Source organism: Octodon degus, unplaced genomic scaffold, assembly GCF_000260255.1.
Source record: "Octodon degus isolate 3935 unplaced genomic scaffold, OctDeg1.0 scaffold00014, whole genome shotgun sequence".
In the NCBI taxonomy this organism is placed as follows: domain Eukaryota; kingdom Metazoa; phylum Chordata; class Mammalia; order Rodentia; family Octodontidae; genus Octodon; species Octodon degus.
Window position 1 is genome coordinate 5,695,639 of NW_004524590.1, and position 11,230 is coordinate 5,706,868.

Genomic DNA, 11,230 nt, shown 5'->3' on the forward strand with positions numbered 1-11,230 from the left:
ATTTAAAGGAAAACACTATGCTCCCAATGAAGATATAAAATTATCAATAAAGTATAGTATACCCTCTGTTATATGGATATGACAGTCAATCCTTTTATGGCTGATTGGAGCTTTATTCTATATATTTTACAGTTTTATGAAGTAATGTATAGAAATATTTTTAAAATTTTTGACTTTTCTTCAATGTCTTCACACAATGATTTCTTCAGACAAGTGAATTCAACTGAGCACTTCAGAAATGAATATTCTCCTTAACTGGCGGTAAAACCATTTTTTCTACAGAATGACCACTACATTCTAAATATTTGTGCGTCTCTCAGATTTGTATGTTGAAATCTAATCCCAAATGGGACGGCATTAAGAGGTAAGGCCTCTTAGGAGGTGACTGGATCCTGACGCCCTGGCTTAGTGTCCTAAAGGCATAGGCCCCAAGGAGATGCTTCGCCCGCCCACAGGACGAGGATGCGTCCAGAAGTCCCAACCCCACAGGAGGGCCCTCCCAGCACCCCGCACCCCCGCTGCTCTGACCTCCAATTCCTCAGCTCCCACAACTGTGAGAAATAAATTGCTGTTGTTATAAGCCATCTGGTGTATGGTACTTTGTTACAGCTGCCCAATGAAATTAATATTATGACCATTCCTCTCTGTTTATATATTTTTTTAATTTTTAACAGTAAGCTACATTAGTCTTTTTATAACCTTGAACTATTTCATCTCAATTTTCCCAAAGAAAGAAAAGAAGTGACTACTCAGGAAGCTCATAATTCAGAATCATTTTTCTGAGCTACGAGGAGCACGGAAACAGACGCAGGGAAGCGCATGGCAGCCTGGTCAGATGGCAGCGGCGAGCAGCAGGAAACAGCCTGGGCACAGGTGGTATATAGCTGCTCTATCCAAAGATGCCTCCAATCAAGGGAAGGTGTCATTTATCAGCGCACATCCTTGCAGAGACGAGCATGATCCTGGGGCAAGCTGAAGAGATTATAGGCTTCACTAGACAGAAAGGAGCATTCTCAAAGCAGCTTTCATGAGCTTGTGGGTCACAGGAAGGTAAGACAAAGGTTGCTTGAGTAGGGGAGTGTGTGTGTGTGTGTGTGTGTGTGTGTGCGTGCGCTCGCACTGCACACAAATGGAAACCAGTGTACATGCACTTCTTTCTCTGTGGGTGAAAGTGTTCTCTTCGCTGGGGAGCTGCAAGAAATGGATAACTATATTCTAATGAATTGAACGGCAGAGGAGATCCAAAAAAAAAATAATAATAACAGACAAATTTCACAGAGCTCCACTGTTGTTAGTAGTCTGTATGCCTATAAAGACCAGAATGCACTGGGCAACATCCCTTTCCACATACTGGACCTTTAAGGAGTCCATCATTCAATCAGGTCTAGATTGAAGCTGTCTTTTAACTTCCTCAGAGGAATGAGTTGCATAACTTTGTAATTGATTTAGTCCAAACCCACTTTATGATTCAGATAGGTTAGGAGTAAACTAGAATTTAGATGCAGGAAAGAATGAGCTACTTCCAGTCTACTTTTATTATTCAGAAACTATAGGTGGCTTCATTAATTATTTGTGAAAAATGGCAAATAAATCAGACCAACCATAATTGAATGATTTGGTGACTTTTTGCTTATTTATAGCTCCAGTTTACTTGGTGCCCACTGTGGGGCGTGCACTGAGAGAAACACAGGGCAAGCACGGTCAGCATTTCCATTAGACCTTTGAAGTCCATACTGTTCTCATCCCATTCTACACACAAGGGTATGGGTACTTGGATCATTTGCCCAACATCCTATCCTAAAGGAAGTGTAGAGATTAGAAAATGAAGGCCTCAAACATTCTGCAATTATGTAACACCTGCTGCTGCTGGGAACACTCAATTCAGTCTATTAGGTTTCCCTCTAGAACAGGTGGAAAGATACTATGTAATTATCCGGAAGCTTTAGTCTTGGATTGGTTATTATCCTTATATGTGCTTAATGTTGACTACTGACTAACCAGTTCCCTGGTTTCCATTATTTGAATACAAAGATACAGAATTTAATTGACATGGTCAATTAGGCTCAAGGCAAATCCTACAACCATAGTGATGCTACTAGCTATTTTTTCTCCCTACTACCAATGACCATGTAACAGAAACAAGTCTAAAATGCTCCTCTTTTGATTGAAAAAAATCATTTTAAGACCTACATTGAAGTGAGACTACAAACAACTATCCCATAGTCATATTCTTCTCCCCGCCTCCTAGAAAGAGGGTGCAATATTGCAAAACAAAAGCTCCAACGAAAGCATCGTTTCTTGTGGAATGCAAAAGATGAGATTAATCATGTTCAGGAAACTACCTTGGTAATATATTTCTTATGTTTTTGTATCTAATAATCCACATTACAAGTGCTCTACATATGCTTCAGTGGGCCATTTACTTTCTGATCATTTGTTATATGCTACTGTATTATCATAGGATGGAGGATTTGAGGAAGAAGAGCAAGGTATTTTTTGTGTCTACTTTCAGCTGTTAGTTTTACTGCATGTTGGCATGTGGAGGATTGTCCTGTAGTCAAATAGAGCTATAAAGACTGTATTGAATTGTCCCCCATGGAGCAGCTGGTAGATCTCCAGGGAGTGGGCAGGCCCCACAAGAGAAGGATGACAGATGGCACAGAGGATGCCAGCGGAATGCAGCTACTGGAGAGGTGTGCGACAGGAGCGGGGGAGGCAGCGCTTCCCGAGCCTTGAGCCACATTTCATAACTTATGCACACTTGCGTGCACCTGCTGCCAGATTTCCTGATGTCCTGATAAACTCTGAGCTATCCAGGCCTCTATCACTGCAAAGGAACTGTGAACATTGGAAAAGGGTGAATTTTTTTTTTTTTTTTTTTTTTTCCAAAAGCCTTACCTGGCACCACAGTGCCTGAATGACTTGGAGCAAAGCTCACTTTTGCAGCAGACACGATGTCTTTGGGCGGAGACTTTAAGTCTGATGGCAGGAATGAGAGTGTTCGTGCTTTAGTTTTTAATAGTGCAAATCATTCCTTCCCAGAAAGAGGCAAGTATCGTCTCTGGACTCACAGGATCAGTCAGCCGACCAAGTCCTCTCACCGCCATCCTAAGTTCCGTACATAAATGTGTGCGTGTGACATGCTTTTTCACCTCACTTAATAGAAGCAATAGAAGAAAACTAATGTGTGTTTTTCCTTCACATTATGCAAGTGAAAACTCACTACACTGTCTACATGCTCTGTAAAAGAGTTTTCTTGGGATTTCTTCCCCCTCCAGTGCATTCATGCCAAAAGGGTTCTCTGGGCCTTGTATTAATGACACTGAAATGAAGCCCCAAGGGATAAGGAACACAAGCAAACTTTCAGACAACTTAACAAGTGCTAAAGTGGCTTCAAAATCACTACAAATTTGTGAATGTGTTGATGAATGGTTCTCTGAGGAAAGAACGGGGGGCTGCCAACACGCACAAGCTCTGGTCGTCTGTCCTCACACACACTCTTGGTTCTGCTTGCTCGGTGACTGTGTTGGTCATATCTCATCCCTAAAGACACGTGCTAATCTCCTAAGTACGGAGATTTCCTTTGTGAATATTGCCAAGAGATCCTAGCTCAGGCTGCCGCACTTTTAAGCATCCGTTTTATGAACAATGAAGATGAGCGATGTTTTCCTAGACTTCCTGCATTTCAGCTCACTCTGCATACTCTTTGCACAATGATCTGTGGTGCTGCTCTTTGAAGTCCTGGACTTTTAGTTAACAAAGTAAAACTTCTGGTTTACCTATGTGACCACAGTGCTAGTGTCCCTGCCTTAGCGTGGTGATCACAAGGGTCTGATATATTATGAAATATTTCTGGGCTGGTGAGGTAGCTCAGCGGACTAAGCGCCTGCTTAGGCAAGCACAGGGACAGAGGCTCGATCCCTTGTACCACATGCCATGCCTGCCCCACCCCCAGGCACAGTAAGCCATCCACAGTGAATAAGTGTAGTGGTGCATGCTTATAATCCCAGTGCTGGGGAGGCTGAAAACAGGAGGATCACTGTGAGTCAGAGCTGCATAGTGAGATCCTATACAAAAAAAACCCCCCAAAACAAGAAAACTATTACTTGGAAATAATCCTATGGAAGGAGCAGGAGTAAATGAATTTTTCTATTCCTCAAATCTTCTTGCCTTAGACCAGCAAGATAGTTCAGCCATCTAAAGGGCCTAGTTAGGCAACTTTAGGCAAAGCGCAGGGACTGCAGTTTAATCCCCAGCACCACAGGATGGGCTGAGTTGACCACAAAAAAAAAAAAAAAAAAAAAAGAAACCTCGCCTTATCTTAAGAAAACACATTACCTAAGGACTATACAGGTTAATCAGGAAACAAAAAAGTAAGCCTTGGGCAAGGGGGGGATTGTCAAGAGATGTGCATAGGGTCTAAGGTAGGCGAGCTCCGTCCCTGGACTCAGAATCAGCCAGGAGACAAAGCCCTTCTCAGCACCATCCTGACTCTTCCCAACTGAAGTGATAACATATTGGATTCAGATTTTTTAAATGTTGACAACTTTAAATCCAGGCATGATTTTTTTTTCTTTTTTATGGTACTGGGGATAGAACACAGCGCCTTTGTGTGTTTCATTTTTGACAGAAAGTCTCACTAAGTTCCTCAGGTGGGACTGAAACTTGTAATCCTCCTATCTCAGGTACCAAGAGTCCAACCCCGAGCTACCTGCGCTGGCTCAAGCATTTCTCTCAGGTCCCCGTTTCTCATACTCATCCCACTGTCCCTCGGGCTATTTTCAAAAGCAGGTAAAGGAAACAAAGATTTTTTAAATGGAAATGGGATTGAGAGTAGGAGGCAGCAGGAAGATGAGAAGAGAAAGGGAAGAAAAAAGAAGGTGTGGACAGTACATGCAGTCCCCCTCACTGTAAATATTATATTCCACAAAATGTACATAAACATACAGAAATAATTGATGACATGTTGATATGGGACCCAAAATATAAATATTCATTATAGGTTTTGCTTACAGAGGGAAATATAATTACAGGACCCTTTAAATACCAGTTCGCCCAACCATGCTGGAGCTTATGTACAAGCGATACCTGAAAGGGCTGTGCAAGGTGACAGAGGAGAGAACGCCCGCCTGTGCAGCCAGGGGACAACATCGTGGACAACTCTGTATTTTCTACTTTTCTTCCCATGTCCCTGCGGTACTGCTGAATGGCTCACAACCTGGGGAACACCTCAACTAGCACAGGTAAAAAAGCAAAACAAAATAAAAAAACTAACAAACAAAGAAAATCCTGAAAGCCTGTTATCTCTAAGCAATGAATGAAGAAGGTGACAGCACAGTGAGACTTTATATTTTTAAGAGTGACTCTTCCACCCAAGCAAGAGCCACAGAAAGAACCAGGGCCTGCCTGTTACACTGCCGCACGATGCCTCAGCATCCAGGTGCTTCCGGAGAAGACAAATTCAGGAATGTCTTAGATCTGAAAAATTAATGTTAGGAATCTGGGAATTTAATCACTGTCAGAGAATCCAGAGTTTCTCCCTGGGCTTCTGGGCAGGATTGAGGGATCCATCCATCGCCGGCAGAGATGGTGCTGGAGACAGCTCAGTGGAGGGCAGCGACCATCCCTACAGTCCTGTGATAGCGAGAGCCAGCCGCCCACACTCGAAGGTCTGCCCAAGTCACATGTGGGAGGCGCTGAGCCTTTCCCACTGATCTCAGACAGAGGGATCAGTGACAAATCCACACTCTCATGTAGCTCTAGGGACAAGTAGCTTTTCCATGCTCCGGTATTAGGGCATGCTGAACAAGATCACACTTCTGTGCCAGTCTAGAAGTACTGAGGCAAAACTTCATCCTTTACCTGGACAATGTCAGAACAAGCGGCTGAAGTAGGTTTAAACGAGATTCCCTGTAACACAAGACCTGAGATATCCAGGTTTTCTGTTTAAAAGATTTTACTGTTACACCAGGACAAAAAATGACCTCAAATGAAATGGAAAAAAGACAATGAATAAATGCCAGCTTGGATGATAGAAATGTTGCAATTATCTAACATATATTTTAAACTATCCAGCATAATAATAATCTCTAAAATCCAAATAACAAGTGAGAAAGCATCAGTAACAAGGAGAATTTCTTAGCAAAGAAATAGAAGATACAAGGAAGACATGAATGAAATATTTAGAACTATAAAATACAGCATTAGACAAAATTAATAAGTGAGTATAGTAATACCACTAGAGGAACAAAGACAAGCAATATCAAATATGTAATAAGAAATAATTTAACTTGAAGAGCAGCTAAAATACGATTTTTAACATTATAAGAAGAGATACATTATTCTGATTGATTCAATTAGGAAAAAGGTGAAAAAGGGACAGAGCTATAAAAAGTATTTATACATGTAATGGGAGAGTAATTCATAAATGTTGTGAAAGATAGAAGCCCATACATTCAAGAAACAGAAGAAAAACTTAATAGGTTAAACTCAAAAGAGACAAACTTCTAAAACTGAAGACAAAAGAAATCTGGAAATCATCAAGAGAAAAATGATGCATTACCTATGGCAGAAAAGCAATCAGAATGAGAGAAGGGATTTGTCACTGAGTTGAAAGGAAAATGGCCCAACATTTCCAAGTGCTATGAAAAAGGAACTGTGAACACGATACCTTATATTTAGAGCAAATATATTTCAAGAATAAGAGAAATTTTTATCTTCATATGTATCCTAAAAAAGAATGATGAAAGAGAATTATTTAGAAAATGACAACAGAAGAAATTGATGAAAGTTAGGGAGGAATCAGAGCACAATTTTTACTTTCTACAAAAAATACAACTAAACGCAATGAACACAAAATAGCGGTCTCAAGTTTTACAAATTGTGTTTGATAGTTGAAAGAAAAAAATATGTTAAAATCCTAAGTATATAGAGAGGAAGTAATAATTATGACAGTTATAAAAATAAAAGAGAGGCTGGAGAGATGGCTCAGTGGTCTAAGGCACCTACTTAGAACAAGCTTGGCAAAGCATCAGGGACCGCGGTTCAATCCCCCAGCACCACATGCCAGCCAGCCCCGCCCCCTGGTGGGCTAAGCTGGCCACACACACACACCACTCTCTCTCTCTCTCTCTCTCTCTCTCTCTCTCTCTCTCTCTCTCTCTCTCAAATAAATAAAAATAAAAAATAAAAAAATTAAAAAAAAATAAAAAAAATAAAAATAAATAAAAATAAATCACATGAATTTTAAAGTAAGATAATTTATTTTAGGAAGGAGGCATGTGAGAGAGGGCAGGTCTTGCTGTGTATTTCATAGTGACCTTGAACTCACTAGGGAGGTCACAGCCTCAAACTCTCAGAGATCCTCCTGCCTCAACCTCCCCAATGCTGAGATTACGGGCCTACACCACCCAACACTGATAAAAGAAATAAGGTTTAAATATTTCACTCAAACGATAGAACGATGAAATTAGTACATTAGGAAAATGTATTTATTACATGATAACTGAGAATCTACTAACAACATTTATGCAGAATGATGTTATAATATTAAATAAATCAAAATGAAATACTAAAATAATTTAAGAAATACTTAAGATATCTTTATATCTATCTATATCTATATAGCTGAGATAACTGTATTGCTGATTTCTGCTGGTCTATTGAAAGGAGCAGTTAATATTTAATGCTTTTTTCTCGTTTTGAATTTTTTTGTAATTGTTGACCAATGTTCTGTCTGGTAATCTCAACAACTAAATTAAAGACAAAATATGTAAGATAACAACCATTGTTGAATTCCCATCATTTATTTTTATAATTTTGAATTCCTATCATTTTGTTCAGGGAGATTCTGTATCATTTTTAATGTTTTTATTCCTTTTTTAAGCCATTTTTGTGTTCTCTTTAAAAATAAAAGATAATAATAAAAAACACATAAAAGAAAATGTACGGGGGAAAGCTACGCCATGTAAGCATTATTTGTTCTTAAAAAAGTGTTTATGGCCACATTATTAAAACCTTTCAGAGCAAAGGCAATGCTCAGAGATGGAGAATGACATCGTAATAATAATTATATCGACAGGACCACAAAGCAGGACTCAAGAGATGCAACATTTACCCAGCAAGTACTGAGAGAACTCCAAGGGGACAGGGTTCGCAGTACAGCTGGAAACAGTCACGCCTTTGCTTAGCTCCTACCGTGGGTGAGGTACTGAGAAAACAGTGTTCAAAAAAAAAAGAATAATTAAGGAGAGTCACAAGGGGAGAAAACACTCTCTCAGGCTTTCACAGAGAGCACATTGGCCAAGCAATGGCTGTGACTCATCCACATGGCTGCACTGACAAAGGTTCTACAATCTGAGGGGATTTCACTGACCTTCTCAGACCAAAAAGCTACAACTCTTGTTGCAGAGGTCCTGCTTTACCTTGGTCTTAACCATCCAGTAGAAAAGTATGAAGACGAAATATAGGAAGTAAAGCCATGCTGTTATGTTGAGCTGTAGGGGACTCAGGTCAATGATCTCTGACATTGCCAGTTAAACAGAAGCCCCAATGCTATTATTGGCTACTGGACCCTTTTAGAATATTTTGCTGAGTTTACATACCTATAATATTCAAATAACGGAACTTAGAAAAAAAAGGGGATACAGATGAATGTCCATTTTGTATCTGTGTATTCAAAGTGGTTAGGATTGATATATGGTTACATTCTCTTAATGAGTGGAATGATTTGTTCTAATGGTGTTTGTAAATAGGATCTCAAGTCCACATCTTGTACAGCAATTAACCACTAAGAAGAATATACGCAGTGTGTTATTTGTTGAAGCTGTACTTCCGATTTGATTTGAAACTGTCTCATTGCTGTTTATCAATAAAATTTTGAAAAAAAAATTTAAAAAAAGAATAATAAGCACTGGTTCTGACTCATGCTCTATTGGGGAAACCTCAGGCTTTAGCAAGGAAGACATGTTTTAACTAATTAGAAAATAATTTTCCAGAACTACAAATGAGATCAAGGGACCTCCTAGAACCCCGAAGTCGCACCACATTGTTTACCCTGCGCTATGTGAGTCGGCAATGCCTACGCAGGTCCTTGACTTTCAAGTTAGGGACCTAATAGGGTCGCCCTTGCTCCTGTCGCCCTTGCTAAGGATAACAACCAAATCCACAGTCCTTACTTATGCTGCAAGTACTGCCCAACGCTGGGAAATAACTACAGCCAGGAAGTCGGAATTTTGTGTCTTTAATGTATTTGTTTTGCCAGTAATGCTGTCCACCCTGGCTTAGTCTCTAGCCCTGTTGTTCTTTGCTGTGCAATGGTAGGCTAGTAGGCGCTGCAAGAGCTCACGGTACACAATCTCAAGACACGCAGGGGCCGGGGGCAAGAGCGAAATTTACCCCTGACAGTGAACACCACAAGGGTAGGACACAGGAGAGGACTTACCACAGTGTAGATCTGATGCTTCCGTCTCTTCGCCAGGTCAATTATGTTTACTCCATTGTAGTAAAGGTTTTCGATACATCCGTGGAAGTTTTTCTTTAGAAAGGTCCCAGGTTTGCCTGGTACTGGAATTCCTCCAAAACTAAGCTTTATGGTAGGAAAAGAAAATCAGCTCTTAGTAACAAGCACTGAATGAGTAGGAGAAAAGAAGGAGCAAGTGCACTTCAGTGTACTCAATTGTGTGCCAGAGCCAAGTGGTCCAAATAATTATAGATGCCACTTGATTACACATTTAAAAGGATACTGATTATACCATGTAAAAATAACTGTAATTGCTTGCTTCTTCAAGGCTTATTATACAAAACCATTTTTGTTTCCTTTCTGAACCTTTTTAATACTAAATTAAACAATGTTCTTCAGAAAGAGGAATAAAAGAGAAGATAATCCACATCTTTATATTCATCTCTTACACAAGCATCTTATGTAGCCAAACAAAAGCAAAAGGACAGACAAAACATACATCTTCAGGGCTATAAACACTTCGGTTGAAAGCTTGCGTTTTATAAAAAAAAAAAAACTCATACAAAAGTGGTTGCCGAACTGTTATCTAGGAAGATGAAAAATGGGAACTCAGGCACGGATCCCATGCAGTTTCGTAAAGCAAATAAAAATCAGTATGAGGAATCATCCTTGGTGTCCGTAATGACACTTATTGAACATGTATGATGAAGCGAGAAATGAATGTGACATCTAATGAAAGTGCGAGAGTCCTAGTTGGTTGTGAAGTATGGTGTCAGCGATCCAAAGTCGTGCATGTCAAATAGGTGGCAAAAAACAGGCAAAAATATTTATTTATGGTGGGAGTGTCTGGAAAGATTTGGGGGCTTGTTTCCTGTACCATTCTTAACATCAGTCATAATAGAAATGAATTTTAATGCATGTACTATTTAAAAAGTCACCTGTGAGAGATATTTTTATAAGATCAATTGTCCCACCATCATTAAAAGTGTAGCCATTTACTTTCCCGGTTTCCACCACCACGTGCATTGTGCACCTACACTAACTCCCGTCTGAGAGGCACACTACATGGAGGTCCAGGTCCAGCCCCCTGGTATCCACTCACTCAGACAGGCGGGCACGCGCACACAGCGATGCACAAACCGCGCTACGGGCAGAGGCATTCTTTGCACACAAATTATTCTCCTTATATGAAAGTTGATCATACACCCAAAAGACAACATTTACAGGGTTTTTTTTTTTAATCATAGTTTCACATTATTTAAAAAAATCTTTCTTGTTGAACAGTAAAATATAGTAAGTTATTAATCCTGTTGACTGCCTTTCATTTATTACTGCTTTTACATTATTTTTGATCTTCTAAAAAATTATTTATTTATTTGGTATAGGGCCTCACAATGCAGCTCAGATTTCTGGCGATCCTCCTGTCTCAGCCTCCCCGGGGCTGGGATTACTGGTGTACGTCATCATGCCTGGTTTTGGATTGAAACCTGGTCCTTGTGCTTGTGAGACAGGTGCTTAGACTGCTGAGCTATCTCCCCATCCCTGCTTTACATTGTTAATATAATTGATTTGATATTTTAATCAGTTTTACTTTAAAGTGTGATTTCTATGATTTTATTTAAAATAATTTCTTAGAGTCATGGTTGAAGAATCAATATTTAGGGCTGGTGAGATGGCTCAGTGGTCTAAAGCACCTACTTAGAACAAGGTTAGCAAAGCACAGGGACCACGGTTCAATCCCCCAGCACCACAAGCCAGCCAGCCCCGCCC

General features: G+C 40.0%; 1 protein-coding gene across 1 annotated transcript in view; it reads right to left on the bottom strand.

The window, feature by feature from the left end:
• Window positions 1-11,230, bottom strand: part of Cntnap5 (contactin associated protein like 5) — a 930,940-nt gene that overhangs the window by 488,911 nt on the left and 430,799 nt on the right. The window contains exon 7 of the mRNA XM_004626336.2: window positions 9,446-9,586. Within this exon, the coding sequence (XP_004626393.1) occupies window positions 9,446-9,586 (141 nt within the window). The remainder of the gene's footprint in view (window positions 1-9,445; window positions 9,587-11,230) is intronic.